The sequence below is a fragment of the Rhinatrema bivittatum genome, chromosome 3 (genome assembly GCF_901001135.1).
Source record: "Rhinatrema bivittatum chromosome 3, aRhiBiv1.1, whole genome shotgun sequence".
Classification (NCBI taxonomy): Eukaryota; Metazoa; Chordata; class Amphibia; order Gymnophiona; family Rhinatrematidae; genus Rhinatrema; species Rhinatrema bivittatum.
In genome coordinates this window covers 490130567-490150194 of record NC_042617.1, presented here as the reverse complement: position 1 = coordinate 490150194, position 19628 = coordinate 490130567, and the positions used below count along the sequence as shown (strand labels likewise).

The 19628-nt window shown below is 43.7% G+C and overlaps 1 protein-coding gene across 4 annotated transcripts in view; it reads right to left on the bottom strand.

Annotated features, from left to right (window-relative positions):
- Positions 1-19628, bottom strand: part of SUPT3H (SPT3 homolog, SAGA and STAGA complex component) — a 1115145-nt gene that overhangs the window by 726843 nt on the left and 368674 nt on the right. Inside the window, exon 4 of one of the 4 annotated variants that reach the window (XM_029596080.1) lies at positions 6079-6114. The exons of the other annotated variants lie outside the window; for them this stretch is intronic. Within the exon in view, the coding sequence (XP_029451940.1) occupies positions 6079-6114 (36 nt within the window). The remainder of the gene's footprint in view (positions 1-6078; positions 6115-19628) is intronic. 4 annotated transcript variants of the gene reach the window in all.

Genomic DNA, 19628 nt, shown 5'->3' with positions numbered 1-19628 from the left:
CCCTTCTTCATACACACCAGCTTCCAATCTTTCACACATATATGCACTCCTTCACAATCTCCTCACATAGGATCAGTCTCTCTGGCACCCACACTCACGCATCCTCACATATGCTCTCTCTCACGTCCCGCCAGGCTCAGTGTCTTACACACACACACACCCCTCTACACATATTCACTCTTACCGGGGCCTGCTCCATCTTCACCAGGGCCTTCATCTTCGCCCCGAGCAGGATGAGCTCTAGACATATTCACTCTTACCAGGACCTCCTCCATCTGTGCAGAAAATAACAATTCTGCACACTTGGGGAATTCTGCCCAAATTCTGTGCTCCGCAGTAATGCAGAATTCCCCCAGGACTAATAGATACACATACATATCCCTCCTTTGCCTGTGTGTCCTTTAGGCTTGTAACTTCTACTCTATGCAGGTTACCCCATGCCTTCTAGGAAATAGAATGCAGTCATATCACTGCTGCTCTGTGCAGGTTATCCCAATTTTTCATTACCATTCTCTTGCCACTTTTACCCCATGCTTTTTTAAAAATTCATTACTGTTTTTGTCTCTACCACCACCTCTGGGGGAGGGGGGGGGATTCCAGGTATACGCCACCTTCTCCATGAAAAAATATCTCCTTACATTGTTACTGAGTCTGCCCACTTGGAGATTCATACCATGACCCCTAGTTCGGCAACTTCTTTTTCATTGAAAAAGCTTTGCTTTTTGTGCATTAAAACTTTTCATGTTCTGCATCACATCCCTCCCTTCCCCAACTCACCTCTTCCAAGTGTACGCATACTGAGGTTCTTCAGTCTTATTTTATTTATAGAATTTTAACAAAAATAAATCATTAGTACATGTTCACATGAAATATATCAATGAGATTACTGGTACTAAATTAATATTTAACAAATTATAAAGAAAACAAAATGAATCCCCCAGAATTTAAAACCCACTATATTGGCGAAGGTGCTAACCAAGCTTACCCTACATGAAAAATAAGAGCCCATAATTAAAAGACAACAAATGGCAGATGGACAAAGGAGAATTGACCTCAATGAGTTAATATACCGAACCCCTACTCAGAATCTTATTGTGCTTCTGGCACAAACACTAACATCTTGGTTTCCTCTCTGTGGTCATCTCTAGCCTCTCTGTATCTTTTCTGATATCCAACCTCCAGAACTGAACATAGTACTTTAGGAGAGACCTCACCAATGACTTGTAAAGTGGCATCATCGCCTCTTTTTTTCCCTACTGCTTGTGTCTCTCCCTATGTACTCCAGCAGCCCTCTCTAGCTCTGGCCACTACCTTATCACAATGTTTCACAAGCTTCAGATCATCAGATACTATGCTTTTTCTCCTATTTATTTCTGCTCCTTAAAGGATCAATTTTAAAACCCCTGCACGCGCAAATACTGGAAGATATGGGCATGGCCTGGCCACGCGCAGGGCTGGATTTACACATTTCTACACCCTAGGCCAAAGCACAATTCTGCCCCCCTCCCCCTCAAAAGTTGATTTATAATTTTCAATTTAATATGTAATCCCTGTCAGTTATTCGAAACGTATATAAACTTGCGACGAGTGAACCTAGAAGCAAAATAAAACAGACCAAAACCAGTAAAATAAATTTTCAGCCCGCGGGACCTGCATCGCCCCGTGGAAGTTCTTCTGTCTGACCCGACTTGAAATATTTTGAACCCGACCCGGCCCACGGGATCGGGTCGGGCCAGCCTGCAAAATGCAGACGACTGCCTATATAACCCATACGAGGTATGACGATTACGTCTTTGGTTAGTTCAAATTATTCACCCAGATGGCATATTCGATACAAAAAACAGCGAATAAAATTGACATGAAAAGCAGAAGATTTACATCGATTCTCATCTGACATTATAGAATTTTATTGCAATGTTTTGCATTTTGTGTCAAACTTACATTACACTACATTAAATGATGCTGCATAACAAGCCATAAGTTGTGTATGTTTCATGTTTTGTAATAAAAATCGCAGCCCCCTTATAATTTGGCGAACACTCCCGTCAACTTTTTCTGCTTACGGTTTTCAGCCCCGAGTTCACAAAACAGTTTATAGAAGTAGTAACAATATATTTTACGTATCTATTATCAGTAGATATGTAGAAGACTCGCAATATGAGCATAATGAATCACTTGGAATCACTATTGTAACGCCAAATCTGGAATTTTCCTTTAACATGTGGTTTACGCTGGGAGGCAGATTTTATAAATTAGCGCGAGCATGTACTTTTGTTCGTGCACCAGGCGCGAACAAAAGTACGCTGGATTTTATAAGATACGCGCGTAGCCGCGCGTATCTTATAAAATCCGGGATCGGCGCGCACTGTCTGTGGAGCGGCCTCGGAGGGAACTTTCTTTCCACCCCCCGCACCTTCCCCTCCCTCCCCCTACCTAATCCCCCCCCCCCCGGCCCTATCTAACCCCCCCCCCCCACACACCTTTTGTTGGCAGATTTACACCTGCTGAAAGCAGACGTGAATCTGTGCGTGCCAGCGGGCTGCTGGTGCGCCATCACCCGACCCGGGGGATGGTCCGGAGGCCTCGACCACGCCCCCGGGCCAGCGCCACGCCCCCGGTCCCGCCCCAAACCGCCCCTGACCCTGGACATGCCCCCGTACACGCCCCTCCCCCGCCCCTTTTACAAAGCCCCGGGACTTGCGCGCGCCGGCGGCCTATGCAAAATAGGCGCACGCAGGGCATTTGAAATCCAGCCCTGAGTGTGTAAGAGAGAAATAGCAAATGCTTTTTGCCTGTGACTGAGCAAGACAGCGCAAACTGTAGAGATGGGCAACGTAAATATACCGCTCAATTTATTTAAAGTACATGGATGTAAATTTAGAAAACAGCATTTTATATGGCCTTTTCAAAATAATACTGAAACATCTGAAAATGTTTGATTGTTATTTCTGCTGTAAAAACGCCCCCCTGACTGCTGTGCCCTAAGCCATGGCCTAGGTGTGGCCTTATGGGAAATCAGACCCTGGCCGCGCCACACTGAGCGAATTTTCAAAGCGGTATGTGCAGAAGAGCCAGGTTTCCTAAAAGGGGTGGGCCTGGGGTGGGGTCGGCCAGGATATACCATTAGGTGCTGTCCCGGTGAAGCGCCCGCCAGCAACCAGCCGGCACACAGAACTTACTGCTGCTCAAGAGAGCAAGTAAGTTCTAACATAAAAAAAAGAGGTTAGTTGGGGGGGGGTTAGCGGTCAGGTGGAGAGGGGGAAAAGGGAGGAAGATTAGCTAGGGGGTTGGGGAACTGGGGAAAGGCTAACTCATGTTGGCGTGCATTTGTTAAAAAATTTCCCTCCCTTACGTGCGCGAGTCACCACCCGCCCGCACCCGATATAAAATCGGGCGTGCATGTGCGCGGTGATGCGCGCATGTTATAAAATCGGCATGTCCGTGTGCTGGGAACCGCGCACACATGGACACCTGAGTGCCCCCTTTTAAAATTGACTCTTACGTGTATGACTCTGCACTTTTTGGCACTGAATCTTAACTGCCAAGTATTCAACCACTCCTCAAGTTTCTTATATCACTTCCCTTCTCTATAATCCATCAAAGGTGTCCACGCTGTTGGAGATCTGTGTGTCATTGGCCAAAAGTGAAATTTTTTCCCTCTATTCCTTTGCAATTTCACTTACAAAAGATATTACCCCCAGGGCCAAACCCTGCGGCAATCTACTACTCACTATTGTTAATTCTATTTATCACTACCCTCTTACCTACCAGTCATCCAGCTCTAATGCACTCCATCACCTTGTTATCCACATCCAGGCTGTTTAGTTTATTAATGAGTCTCCAGTGTGTGACAGTATTAAAAGCTTTGCTGAAATCGAAATAAACCACATCCAGCACATGTCCTTGATTCTAACTGCCTATAGTTACCCTATCGAAGAAATCAATTGGATAACCAGAGAATTAGAATAAGGACATGGGCTGAATGTGGTTTACTTGGATTTCAGCAAAGCTTTTGATCTTGTCCCACATAGGAGGTGCTATGCCTGAAGTAGAAAGAAGGGGAAGCATTCCCCCCTCCCCCCTTTCACTCCTGACTTCAGCAAGAAAACAGAAACCTAGAACAAAATACACATGCTAAAAAAACTAAAACCACTCCTGCTGTCATCTGATTTTCGAACCGTAACACAAGCCCTAATATTATCAAACTTGGATTACTGTAACGCATTATACATTGGACTACCATTATCAACGCTACACCCACTTCAGCTTATCCAGAATGCTACTGCCAGACTGATTTTCAACCTACCGAAGAGAGAACATATCTCCCCAATATTACAACACCTACACTGGCTCCCCATTACTCATCGTATAAAATACAAAATCTTAACCACCATTCACAATCTGCTTTACAATCCCAATTCTGTATGGATCTGCTCAATGCTACACATATACAAACCAACAAGACAACTTCGATCAACGGACAAATGCCTATTAGAAATACGGTCAGTTAGATCTACCAGCCTAGCACTAACAAGAAAAAGAGCTTTCTCATTCTTCGGCCCATCCCTGTGGAACTCTATACCAGACCATATCCGGATGACATCTAATCGAAATGACTTCAAAAAGATGATTAAAACCTTTTTATTTAATGACGCATACAACTACAGTACCTGCACCTAATTTAATACCCTGAACTCTCTTATACCCTTTCGATACCGCTATTATTAAGTATTACTTTGTTTTACTATGTACGTAAATTTTATTTTATACTATGTACGTAAATTTTGAATTATGTATGTAAACTTGTAAACCGCTTAGACGGACACGTAAGTGATCCCATGTGCGGTATATAAAAAACTTTTAAATAAATAAATAAATAAACATGCGAGATATAGCTCATGTAGTCCACCATTCACATCTCCTACTCAAGCTTCATAGATCCTCCCTTGGAGATCTTCTCTGCTTATCCCATGCTTTCTTGCATCCACCATCCTTCTTGTAAAGAAAAATGTTCTTAAAATTACTCCCTTTCACCCTCATCCCATGACCCTAGTTCCAGAGCCTCATTTTCATTGAAAGGCCCACTTCTTATGTCTTTATTTCTTGGGGGCATTTAAATGTGTCTATTACATCTCCTCTTTCCCTCCAAAGGTGTGCATGTTTACATCTCAAAGTCTGTCCCATATGCTTTATGATGAAGATGTTAACCATTTTAGGAGCTGCCCTCTGGACTGACACTATTCGATTTATATCCTTAAGAGGAAAGAGTTTGGCTTCTGAATCACCTGAATGCACAGAAACCAGGTCACTGCATCATGAACTTATGATCAGAATAATCAAAGAAAAATTTAAAGCAATCCAGGAACACAAAACTTTGGAAGTCAAAAAGATTAGACACTCTGGAACTGACAGAACTCTAGAGACCTAGGTTTCCTAGGTCTGCTTGTCACCTTCTGAACACCCATCAAAGTCCCTTCATTGGAATGCCTCTTAAGATTCACTCTGTATTTCCTGGTAATCTTATATTTTGCTTATTTGAATTCTGTCTTGAAAAAAAAAAGGTACTAGCTCTCAAAAACTACTAGTCAAATGTATTAATCCAACACAAAAAGGTATCACTTTATATATCTTACTTTGGTTTTATTTGTTAACTATTTATTTCTATCCTAAAGAAGGCAATTTTCAGTAGTATGCATAATTTAGAACATACACACATAAATAAGTGCACTAAAGTTATGTTTTGCATTTTATAAAACATGCAGGAGCTACATGTTTATAAAATACTGTATATCATCACTCCAAAATTACACACACATTAGTGTACACACACATTTTTTAAGGTAGGGATCCACATAGTATATACACCTAGTTAATAAAAATGCACACATATTTTGCATGTTAAATAATTGTAACATGTGCATAAGTCTTTGTTCATGCATGGAGACAGCTATTTTATAAAGCTGGCAGATATATGTGTATATCTCACTTATGAAACTGCTTACTTGTGTGCATACTTCTAAGCAGCAGATCACAGAGACCTACACAAGTTAACACAAACCTTCACAAGGTCACCCATACCTTCCGCCTCCTTGCTCTATATCCTCCACAGAAAAACTGATGACAAAAGAAAAGTTGGGTTTAATTTCCATGACTTGATTACTAGGTGTAAAAGCATGTGAGCATGTGTAATAATGTATATGAATACCCCGTTTATAAAATACATAATGTGCATTTACATCAAAACCCTGCCCCAAAATACCATTGAAATGTCCTCTTTGCACATGCACAGTTTTCCACGCTGCAGCAATAGTATGCACGTGCTCCCACCCTACTGAAAATTCACTTAACATGTACAGAGGATACATACATGTATATTGAGCTCCACTGGACTCCCTACTGAAGTGTGGCCTTGTAGAAAGACCATGCATTCAGAGGAGATAGGAACATACCATTCGTGCCAGGCACACCCATGTGAGATTGCTGCAAGGCTGTTTCCTATATCTAAACAACACAGAGACCCCTAGATGATAGTTACAAATCAGAGGGAGAGGAATGTTTCTTTTCGGTTCCTTTTCTCTGGAAACTTCTAGGCTCTAGTCAGTGGGACAAGGAATTTTTGAGATGTAAAAGACTTTCCCAATGTATCCATCTATTGGATGTTAGATAAACACTATGGGGTAGATTTCAAACAAGGCGCGTTGGCGTACTTTTGTTGGCGCTCCAGGCGCCAACAAAAGTACGCGGGATTTTAGTAGATACGCGAGGAGCCGCGCGTATCCACTAAAATCCTGGATCGGCGCGCGCAAGGCTATGAATTCTGTATAGCCGGCGCGCGCCGAGCTGCGCTGCCTACCCCCGTTCCCTCCAAGGCCGCTCCGAAATCGGAGCGGCCTTGGAGGGAATCCTCTAACGTCCTCCCCTCATCTTCCCCTCCCTTCCTCTATCTAACCCACCCGCCCGGCCCTGTCTACACCCCCCCTTACCTTTTTCTCCGGGGATTTACGCCTCCCGGAGGGAGAAGTAAATCCCCGCGCGCCAGCGGGCCCTCCTGCGCGCCGGGCCGCGACCTGGGGGCGGGTACGGAGGGCGCGACCATGCCCCCGGACCGTAGCCACGCCCCCGTACCCGCCCCCAAAACGCTGCCGACACGCCCCCGAAACGCCGCGACAACCGGGCCGCCCCGCGACACACACCCCCGACACGCCCCCCTCGGAGAACCCCGGGACTTACGCGAGTCCCGGGGCTCTGCGCGCGCCGGTAGGCCTATGTAAAATAGGCTCACCGGCGCGCAGGGCCCTGCTCGCCTAAATCCGCCCGGTTTTGGGCGGATTTAGGCGAGCAGGGCTCTGAAAATCCGCCCCTTACTGTAATTGAATGCAACTCGCCATGAGCTAAATACACAATACATTTAAGAAAAAATATGTGTCCTTCATTGGAACTTCAGTTGAAAGTCTTCCACCTTTCTTTTCTCTTTTGTTTGGGACTTTGACTTATTTTTCCCATCTGTCCTCTTAGGGGTAGATTTTCAAACAAGGCGCGTTGGCGTACTTTTGTTGGCGCTCCAGACACCAACAAAAGTACGCGGGATTTTAGTAGATACGCGCGGAGCCGCGCGTATCTGCTAAAAACCTGGATCGGCGCGCGCAAGGCTATTGATTTTGTATAGCCGGCGCTCGCCGAGCCGCGCAGCCTACCCCCGTTCCCTCCAAGGCCGCTCCGAAATCGGAGCGGCCTTGGAGGGAATCCTCTAACGCCCTCCCCTCACCTTCCCCTCCCTTCCTCTACCTAACCCACCCGCCCGGCCCTGTCTACACCCCCCCCTTACCTTTCTCCGGGGATTTACGCCTCCCAGAGGGAGAAGTAAATCCCCGCACGCCAGCGGGCCTGTTGTGCGCCGGGACGCAACCTGGGGGCGGGTACGGAGGGCGCGGCCACACCCCCGGACCGCCCGGGCCGTAGCCACGCCCCCGTACCCGCCCCCCAAAACGCTGCCGACACGCCCCCTAAAAGCCGCGACGACAGGGCCCGCCCCAACACGCCCCCCTCGGAGAACCCCGGGACTTACGCGAGTCCCGGGGCTCTGCGCGCGCCGGTAGGCCTATGTAAAATAGGCTCACCGGCGAGCAGGGCTCTGAAAATCCGCCCCTTAGTGTAAAAGGGTCAGTGCAAGCACAGCAGAAGTACTGGAGGAAGTAGGATGTTTGTCCAATAACCAACATATGGGGCAGAAAAAAAGATGAAGAGAGTCTGAGGCACCTATCCAGTGCAATCAGATACAATTAGAGTATGAAAAAGAGAGGTGAAGTGGAAAATTTGACATCCAGCAACTGGATGCAAGGTGCTAGTGTGGGAACTTTGCACTGGGAAGACTATTTAAAGTTACCCAGGGAAGATTCAAAATTCTTACCCAGAATAGAGAGATTGATTTAAGAGATCCAAGAACCATAGATTCACTTATTAATCCACTTGACTTGTTTTGTATAGAGTGTCATATTTTAGGTTGACACCAAATCAATAAAGTTGCTTTGGAGCACCAGCTTTGCCTCCAGTTTCATTACTGGCATCCATTAGAGAAGCTGAAAGTTCTCACACGCAGGGCCTCCCCATCCTGCAGAACCAGAGTTGAAGAATTAAGAGAAGTGGGATGGCCACTTAGCTCTGGGTATTGTCTGTATACTCTGTGAATTTCTAAAAAGGGCCCCAGTCTGGGGGTTACATGTATATGCCAATTTCACATGCACAACCCCTGTGTACATGTGTAGGACAGGACTGATGAGTAGCTTTCTGGTATGCTCTTTTCAGCACTTTCTTATGGCTCACTGGCATGGGATATGGGAGTTCCCGGTTTCCATTCCTAATTCCGGGGACATGGACCTCTTATGAGGAGTCCCCAGCCTCTTCCCTGTGAAGTCATATGTTCAGGACCAGATCGTTCCTGATACTGGTTTGCTGAGACCTTTCTCATGTATCTGAGTGGTGGATACTCCAGGAGGCTGAAAATTACCTCAGTTCCCAGTGAAGGCATAAAGGCACATCAGTTTCTGCCTTCATTAGCCCCAGTCTTTGTTTTCATAGTGCTTGGTAAGTAGCATAAAGCTACTGTTTGCTCTGTTTTTATTACATTCCCTCTGATATCAGAAGTATTATGAGAAGATGAAAAAACAGGCTACGGATTTCTGCTTATATCTTAATTTTCCAGAGACATTTCAATGTTGGTGAAGTCTTACTTTCATTTGCCCCATTTTTAGAAGTTTCAGGGATCTTTTCATTACTTATCGTCCTTCCCCCCCCCAAAAAAAAAACAAAAAACCGCAAAACCACCTTTGTACAGTGCTAGGCTGTTTGTCCCTTCATTCACAATCTATTAGTTCAGCGGTGTTGTTCTTAAGACCAAGAATGAGGTTGTATAGTTTGTTACTTTTGGGCCTATTTCTATAGTATCTGTATTTGAGTTTGGCCAACTAGTGCTTCGCTTGAATCTGTAGTTTATCTGAATTATCGATTGTGAAGGATAGAGGAGGCTAGCTTCAACAATCAGCTACAAAAAAGAAATTTACGGGGTTTTCAAAAGTGGCCGGTTTAGACATAGAAACAGACAATTACAGAATTAATGCTGGAAATGCTTGATTAAATGTGGCTGCAAGCTTGAGCTGCTAGCATGGAGAGACCAGAAGAGACATGTAATAACCAAGTATCCAACTTTCAAATTAAACCCAGCACTTGGTACATTTCCAAAATCTTATCTGCAATATCTATATTGGAGCTCCTTATTCTAGTTCTTTTCAAACAGGAATGTTCGCATTAATATTCTTTCCAAATCAGCAGATACAAAACAAATGTGTAACACTACTGTAATTGATGACTCACAACAGAACAAGATGTGGAACAACCAATCTTTAGTTAAATACTAAGCATCTTTGTTTAATACATAATTCTCTGTATATCACTGCCACTTGCCTCATGTTTCACCTGCTTTGTCTCTTCAAAAACCACCCACTAAGCACCTATTCCTGGAACACTTCAGTTTCTATTGTCATTAAGCAAGCTCTGTTCAGGAGAAAATCTATTTGGGGAGTCAAATAAAATCCATGTAACCAGGTAGGTTAGATAATTTTGGAGACAGAACGGAAATAGAACCTGGTCATAAAGGCTCTGCTCATATGCATTCTGAATATCTATTTTCAGGCTCATGCAAATATATATTGTTGCCTTTCCCAAACACTAGAATATCAACTTTTTATAGTGTGGATATTCAAGAAAATGCAACAATTGTTTGCTATTTCTCCTAAAAACGTCTCAGACTTCTATGAGCAAACCAACTCCTATACATTTAAATCCCTTCTTCCAACAAATCTCAAACACCACTTGGTTAATATGCACACATGTACAGCACACTTTCTTTAGCTGTTGACATCAAAACAATACCTCATCCCAGGCTGTCACTGTTTCTCAATAAAATTAAATTTAGCTTAAGTCTATTATAAAGAAAGATGAGAAAATGGAGCAGTTTAGTCTATGGAATGTCCCAAAGGCAATGTCACTGTACAAATCTAAGAGAACCTTCTTTTTTTTTTTTTTTAAATCTGGAATGATCATTTATGAGCTGCCTCAGGCCTTCAGCACTTCTTACAAATTGTACTAATTCAAAATGTCACTAAAACAGTTTGCTGTAAAGATCTTGTGAGCCATGATAAAGTACCTTATAAAATGTAACCGTTCATAAACAGATAGCCATGCTGACCGGAATTAAAACAGTGGCACTTTCTATTATAAGATGCTTAGCTATGGGTCACTGAATACTGTATGCACAACGATTCACTTATTCTCCTATTTCATTGACTTAACTTTTAGCTGTAAAAGTAAAAAAAACTTCCTGCATATGTGTGAAAGACTTCACAGTGTTCAAACCACAGCTTCCAAGTCATTTTTATTGGGAGGAAATGGGATTTTCGCATTAAACCAGTAAGTCTCTCGAGTACCGGGCAGTAATCTCTAGGTACTTTTATTCAGGCTTCCAGAGAGTTCAGAGGTGGACGCCAGGAAACGTCACTATAAAATGGATAAAGGTATGCCACAGAAATATAAATTTCCACTCTTATTTTAAGGGATTTTTTATTAGAACAAAAAGAAAAAAACATGTGCAACAGCATAAACAAAAAGAACAGTGGTATAGCTAATACTTTAAACATGAACTATCTAACCAAAACCATAACTATGTTGCATTAACTTCATATAATGGCAAAAAAATGATCTGGGGTATTCCAGAATACAAAGTAATATGAAACAAATAAAGGTAGATTTTCAAAGCCCTATGCGCTTAAAGCCGGGCCCCCCAGCTCGAAGGGGCGAGCTGGGGGCCCGGCTTACTTCACTGTCCTGAAGACTCGGGAGCTGAAGTAAGCTGTAAACAAAGAAAGAGGAAAAAAAAAAAAAGGTAGGGTTTAAGGTGTGGGGAGGAGAGGAGAGGAGAAAGATGGAGGGAATTTAGGTAGGGGGTAGAAAAGTCCCTCTCGTCCGCTCCTTAATTAGATTTTATAACATGTGCGAACGACCCATGGATTTATAGATGGTCGCGTGCGCGCACTTTTGAAAATCTGCCCCATAAAGAGAAAAAAAAATGGGAGACTGATCCATTTAGAACAAGCTATACTAGACAAATCTAGAGTAAATATATATATATATATATTTTTTTTTATAGATGAGAATAAATCAGAGGTAATACAAAATACTTAGGGCCTTCATTTTGAAATTATGTTTCCCAGGAATTTATCAGGTTTTATTCTGACAAGAACAAAAACGGGAGAAAAACAGTTGAAAAAAAAAAACCAACCTGACATTTTTCCAGGTAAATATCAGAATGTAATTTTGTGGACAGAAGCCAGGAGAATAAAAAATTAGTAAGCAGATTCTCCCACTCAGCAGTATCCCCATCTTGAACCTCATCCCCTGCCGAGCTTGCCCCTCCCCTCCCCCACTCCTCACACTGCAACAGCATTTATTCTTACTGGTGGTACCAGGCTTGTCCTCTCTCCTTCAGGGAGCCTGCTAGGAAGTGCTTCTTGTGGACAAAGCCTGCTTCAAATGCATGTGTGGCACCAGACAGCAGGCACTTTGGCTGCTCAAGGGGTGAGGAAGTAGGCATAGCATGAGTGGCACTTGAAACATGGCAAATGCTATGGCCCATACTGGTTTCCATCAGTGGCTGGAGGCCTTTAAATGCTGCATCTTCAGCTCTGGAGCAGCTGTTTAATCAGCATGAAATTAAGCTGTATATCAGTTTAAACTGATTGTCACCTTTGGAAAAATCTGGGAATTCATGGGTGAAAATAATTTTAAACTGAAAATAAAAAACCTGAAAAATACTCTTCTGGAGAGCGTAAGGAACCACTCAAGATCATTTCAGGCAATTGTTGCTGACACTTCAGAAAAACTTATAATTCATCTGGCTCAAAAAACTATGCAAAATTCTTTATATAAGGGGTGTCAACATTCAACAATTCAAACTAGGACTCCCATATGGAAAAACTGTTATATTTTTGGAAATACTAAGGGGTATCAGATGCCACACTAGGCTACATTTTACTTGCTCTGCTCTATCTAGAGCTGCAAGTGTAATTGTCTATCATTTATGCTGAATTCTTTTTACAAATTTTTCTAAACTCAAATATAGATAAAAGTAGAAGCCAATATCATACAAAAGATTACATAAAGAACCAGCATCTATATAAAAAAAAAATAGCTAAAAAAAAAATACATCTATTTTGATCATACACAATTTTGAATTTACAGGAATAATTTAGGAAAAAAAGATGCACCTAAAGCAATTTTCTCTGACTTTAAAGAAAGTTTTTGCCTATGAATTTGGGTCTCTCAAGGAACATCAGGAAAACTAATTGCCTGGGCAAGAAATTTTACATCCTGCATAGGAGAAAAAAAACAAACCAATGTAAAAATCCAATTTCTACCAGATTCTATTAGAAGCATCACCAGTAAAGTAGCCTTTTCCAAAAATTAAGGTTTGTTGTTTTTTTTTAAGCAAGGGCCTTTTGCCATATTACAGACTTTTTCAATATATATTTTTTTCACTAAACAACTCGAAGCAATGGTAGCAATACTGAATCCAGAACACCAAAAACCACCTCAAAGTAACTTTTATAAAGATTTCTTCCATAAGAGAAAATTCCTATAGGTATTAATTGCCAGAATGCACAAAATGATTAACTCTCTTACAGGTGAATTTTCAAAAGAGTTACGCTCGTAAATGTAACAAGCTATCATAGCAATTTAAAGAAAGCCATTTACTAGCATAAAGTGCACCTACGCGAGTAAATCCTATGGACAATTCAATGGCATACATTATAGAATTTTCAAAAGCCCATTTACACCATAAAACTCATTTTAAGCGTGCAAGTGCTTTCGAAAATCAGGCCCTTACAGTATAAGATAATGATAGAGCTTAGTGTATAAACGGTAGTTTTAGAACAAGAAAAGGATTGGGAAAGGAGGAGGGGATGCATTCAATACTGTGTTCAATGTGTTTGTTTATTGTAAGATGGGATATAGCAGAACAACTATGTACTGTCTTACTCTTTTTTATTTTTATTTATTTTTTTTTATTAACTATTTTTAATATAAAGTTTTTGTTACAAATTATTTGTTCTATAGAAATTACCACCCGAGGAAAACAGGCTAGGTGCAAATTTCCATTTTTCAGTATTTCATCGGAAGCCTCAAGTTTATGTCCCAAGCGCGATACTGCCTTTAAACCAGGTGCTCACAGATAGCTTGTAATCTGCTAAGGAAAGTTAGCCAAAAGTTTCTTATATATTTCTTTCACACCCTTTGAGAACATACTTTAAAAACTGGACCATATCATCATGTTGAAGTACAATTTTGCAACTGCCTCCAACCTAGAGAAAGCCTTCAATATATGACCAAAAATAGATTTTGAAGCTGAAGTACAAGAAACCTTTCCCTTTCCTCGCCAAATCAAAGTGCACTTTCCCTCTTTATGAATCAAAGAAGACCATATTCAGGCACCATTTGTCGGCTGAGTTCGGAATTAACCACACAAATATTGTTTCAACATCAGCCTTCACTCACCATCGGGGATTTAGCTGGAAAACTCAACAGCAGAGTGGGGGTATTTCTGGGCACAGTCAACTTATCCTGCTAACATACAGGTGCATTTTCAAAGGAATCATGCATACTATCACACAGGTCAATCCAGTAACGAGTGGTAGGAAGAGCTGCGTTAGTGCCCGGCGCACCCGCGGTTGCCGCACGCACAGTCCAGCTCACCTACCGCTCGATCCTGTATGTAAATAGCTTGCAAATGCAAGCTGCGTCTAAGAAGCGTCCGTGAAGCGTTAGGCCCGCGCAACCCATTTTACTGTATAGAGCGCTATACAGCGCCTATACAGTAACCTGGGTGCGCGGGCCTAACGCTTCACAGACACGCTGGTATCTGTCATTTCAAATGACATTTGAAATGACAGGTACCAGGAAGTGGACGGTTCTCCGACGCTCGGGATTGTCAGCCCTCTCCCCTCCTCCCAAAACAAGGCGCGAAAAGCAGCCTTGCACCGGGAGGAGGGGAGAGAGGACTGGCAGTGTAAAGCGACGAAGCGACTTACTTTTTTTGCAGCCCCCCTCCGAGACGGACATCGGCGAAAACGACCGCAGCTCCCATGCCTCCAGCTGCCCGCGAAGATAGACGCATCGCAGGGGCGAAAGCGGCCCCTGTGCGTGCAATTGGGTCGCTCAAGATGTGACGTCACGACGTTTGGCGTCACGGCATGTGATGTCACATCTTGAGCGGCCCAAATGCATGAACAATTGCATGAACAATTGAGGCGGCCCAATTGCATGAATAATAAATGCTTTCGCCCGTGCAGGCGTCCATCTTTGCGGGCAGCTGGAGGCAGGGGAGCCGCGGTCGTCCTCGCCGATGTCCGTCTCCGGAGGGGGGCTGCAAAAAAGTAAGTCGCTTCGTCGCTTTACACTACCAGTCCTCTCTCCCCTCCTCCCGGAGCAAGGCTGATTTTCGCGCCTTGCTTCGGGAGGAGGGGAGAGAGGACTGGCAGTCCCGAGCGTAGGATTGCCCGTCCTCTCTCCTCTCTCGCAACTTTTTTTTTTTCGCCTTTTTTTTTTTCCCCCTTTTTTTTTTTGCTTTTTTTTCTTTTTTTCGCTTTTGTTGCTTCGGGAGGAGGGAGAGGACTGGGGCTGCCCCAGAGACCAGCACCCATGGACGCGGCCAGGGCAGGTGAGCGGGGGCTGGGGGAAAGTTTACTGCCTACCCTTACCCCTGCCTCTAAAGCAGGGGTAAGGGTAGGCAGTAAGTTAGCAGGTTAAACGCGTGGCAAAACGGCAGGGTAAAAAGCGATAGTCGGTGAGCGCGTTACTGTATGGGAGGGAATAGCTAATTCGATCGTTTACATGTAATACATGCCGCGTGCGGAAGGGGTTACCCGGGGATTTAAGGACGCGGTAAGAGTAGGTTAAAGGGGATTGTGGATCGCAGGAAGGGCTAACGCGGCCGGAAAGTGAGTAGAAAGTGATTTAGGAGCGGGGTAAACGTTGCCGCACGTTACTGGATTGACCTGATAGTAATTTTGAAAAGCCATTTACGCGTATAAAACACACTTATGCAAGGAAATCCTATAAAGAAATCAATGGCATATATTGTAGCAATTTTTGAAAGCCCACTTACACGGGTAAAATACATTTACATGTGTAAATCCCAGTTTTATGCTTGCAAATGCTTTTGAAAATCAGGCCTTCAATGCCTGATTTACTAAGTCCTTTCTACCATTGTGTGTCTATTTAGTAAATAAGGCCCTTAGCTGGATAAATGCCAGATAACTTTAGGACTTCATGAAACCAGTCTTAAAGTTATTTTTCTTCCTTTGCTGTTTGAGAATCTTTTGTACAATCTTTCCTTTTATTTGTCTTCTGAATCCTCTTCCTGGCTTTCTTTCCATTCTAATTTGCCTCATTATTCCTCCTTTCTCTGTATCTCCATCCACTTTCACATCTTGCCACATTATCATTCTCACCTCACTTATTTTGCTCTTCATTTCCTCTATCTTTCTGCTGCCCAATACTTCTTCTCCCCACGCTGTTTGTCTGTCTTCATCTCACACCCTTTCTCTTTTTCCCTTTCAATCTCAAACCACCCCATCTCCCTTCACCTACCCATTTTGACTCGGTTATTTACACTTTCAAATAATAGAAGGACTAGGGGGCATTCCATTGCAGTTAGCAAAGTAGCACATTTAAGACTAATCGGAGAAAATATTTTTCCACTCAATGCACAATAAGGCTCTGGAATTTTGTTGCCAGAGGATGTGGTTAGTGCAGTTAGGTGTAGCTGGATTCAAAAAAGGTTTGGATAAGTTCTTGAAGGAGAGTCCATTAACGGCTATTAATCAAGTTTACTTAGGGAATAGCCACTGCTATTAATTGCATCAGTAGCATGGGATCTTCTTAGTGTTTGGGTAATTGCCAGGTTCTTGTGGCCTGGTTTGGCCTCTGTTGGAATCTGGATGCTGAGCTTGATGGACTCTTGGTCTGACCCAGCATAGGCAATTTCTTATGTTCTTCTCTCCTAACTTTCTCTCATACTCAAACTCATGCTTGTATTTCTCATTCCTCTTTTGTTTCCCCTTCCTCAGTCCCTCTCATCTTTCTCCTTCACTGCTTCCTCAAACTCATTTAACATCACTCTGATCTTCTCCAGTGCTCTCCCCCTAGCCACACTCATTCTCTCTGATGCCCTCTCCCAGTGCTCTCTCCCCAGTGAGGCATGGTCAGTCTGCACAAGGACATTAGAACATAAGAACATAAGATATGCCATACTGGGTCAGACCAAGGGTCCATCAAGCCCAGTATCCTGTTTCCAACAGAGGCCAAACCAGGCCACAAGAACCTGGCAAGTACCCAAACATTAAATGAATAGATCCCAGGCTACTAAAGGGAATGGAACAACTCCCCTATGAGGAAAGACTAAAGAGGTTAGGACTTTTCAGCTTGGAGAAGAGACGACTGAGGGGGGATATGATAGAGGTGTTTAAAATCATGAGAGGTCTAGAATGGGTAGATGTGAATCGGTTATTTACTCTTTCGGATAGTAGAAAGACTAGGGAGCACTCCATGAAGTTAGCATGGGGCACATTTTTTTTTTTTTTATAATTTCTTTATTGAGGTTTTATTGTAACAACTTACAAAGGAACAAAACTGTTTCCAAGACTAACATCGTGTTCTAACATCGTCCCCATCCCCCCCCCCCCTCCAGGACCCGTCCCCCTCCCCCAACCCCCATACACACCACTCCACAAGTAGTTAACCGTACAGACACAGCCGTGTCATACCATCCATTGCCCACCTTCCGAACTCAATGTAAGGGCCCGTAATTGCATCCTTCTTCTGACAACCTTGTATGAACCGGACAGTTACAGGCATCCTACTTCGAACTGCCACCCGTTCCTGGAAATGCGTATACTTGTAACCAGTGGTGGTTAAAATAAGACTCCTTCCGGGCATCCGAAAGAGACCACCAGAGCCTGTTCCATATTGCCGAGCATAGACTCTGTTTCGCCATAGGCTGAGTCTGTGCAGTCCAAAGTTCCTGTTGCAACAGCGACACCAGCCGCTCATGCCACTGACCCCGCCGTAGGTCTCTCCGGTGAAATCCATTGGCACATAATAGTCTGTACACCCGCAATAACTAAAGCTTTTTCCAGAAAAGTCCAATCCACGTCTGGTAAGTCCTGCAGAGAAAGCCGTATGCGGCAAGCGAAACAGACATAGTTTGAGATCCTTGGGAAGTGAGACAGTCAGTAGAGACTCCAAACGCAACAAGATCTCTGTCCAAAAGAGCTCAATTTGCTCACACTCCCAAATCCCATGAAAGAAAGTGCCAATTTCCCTCTGACACTTAATACAGGTAGGAGATTCACATAATTTCGCTGCAAAAACGTTGCGACTGAGAAATGTACATACAATGCAAAAGCTTGAAACCCACCTCTTGAAGGATCACATTTTCTGACACTTTAGCGCTTTTTTCTAGGATTTCACCTATTGCTTTCAGTAGCCAGACAGACATTGGCCACCCTCACCCACTTATTTTGTATCTCCAGTATAGCCAGCTGCACAGGGATTTCCGCAAGGCTTGAGACAGCGAGGGCGCACGAATGACCTTTATTGGATCGGGGCATAAAGAACCCCCTTAAACTCTCCCAACCTGGGGCCAGAGTATAAGTGCCCATCAGGGTGTATATGTAATGCCTAACCTGTAAATAAGCGAAAAAGTCTTGCTTCGGAATCCCATATACAGACTGCATCTCTTGGAATGTCCACATTATCCCCAGTCCCTGGGGCAAAGAAATTATAAACATTCTGTATCCCCTTAGCTCGCCACCCTTGGAACAACCCCACCCCGTACCCCACTAGGGAGCATAGGATTACCCCCCAGAGAGTAACATAAGGCGTGGTGGATGCCACCTAATTTTAATTGTTGAAGACACAAAAACCTCCATGCCTTCCTTCCCTGAAGCAAGCAGCATATGACGATGGTACACCCCGTGGGCAGTTGTGCCCAGGCACTTGTATCAACGTTTCCGGATTATAGGGATAGAGCCAGGCTAAAAGAAATTCTCTAGGTGTAAAACTTCCCTGTATTCTCTAACCATCTTGTATGTGTCGTAAGATGCACGCTAAATTATATGCTCTCCAATTGGGACAAAGCCAACCCCCCCTGCGCCAGGGTTAGCTGCAAGGTCTGCAGGGACAGTCTTGATTTACGGCCCCCCCATAAAATACGTGCGGATCGCCCGGCGGATATGATCAAGAATCAGTCTTTTTGATCCACAAGGGGAGCTGTTGTAAGACATACAACCAGCGAGGTAATTCCAAACATTTTGAGTAATGCAATTTCCCCTTCAGGGATAACGTACAGTACCCCATGTTTTAAGCCTTGTTAGACAGATGGTGAGTAACGGACGGATGTTCACTTCATAGAGGCAAATGAACATCTCTAGTGAGAAAAAATACCTAAAATAGTCGCATGATCTTGTCTACCCAGCGCAGTTTAAACTCCCCTATCCAAGTTTTCCGTATGTTCGGGCCCAGCTCCATAGCTTCAGATTTATCTACATTTATTTTAGCCCTGCAAAAGCCCCAAACAACTGTTGATGTGCCAGAACTCGATCCAAAGATGGTTGCGGAGATGTTAAAAACACCAGAACATCATCGGCAAACGCTGAGACTCTGAATTCCTGCCTCCCCCAGACAAAACCTTTTATCAGGGCATCCGCCTCATTTCCGTAGCAGAGGGTCAATGGATAAAACATATAACAGTGGGGACAGGGGGCATCCTTGTCTCGTGCCTCTGAATAACCGGAAAAGCCTCAGAATACCCGCCCATTTTCGCTCTAATCGCAGAGGTTGGTGCGCGATAGAGCATCTGAATGGCCTGGGACAATTTCCCCCTCAAAGCCATATCTGTGTAAACACTGAAAAAAGATATTCCCAAGAGACCCTATCAAATGCCTTCTTCTCCGAATCAAATCCCACCACCACTGGCCTCTACACCTGTTTATGGGCATTCCTCATGGCAATGATCAGTT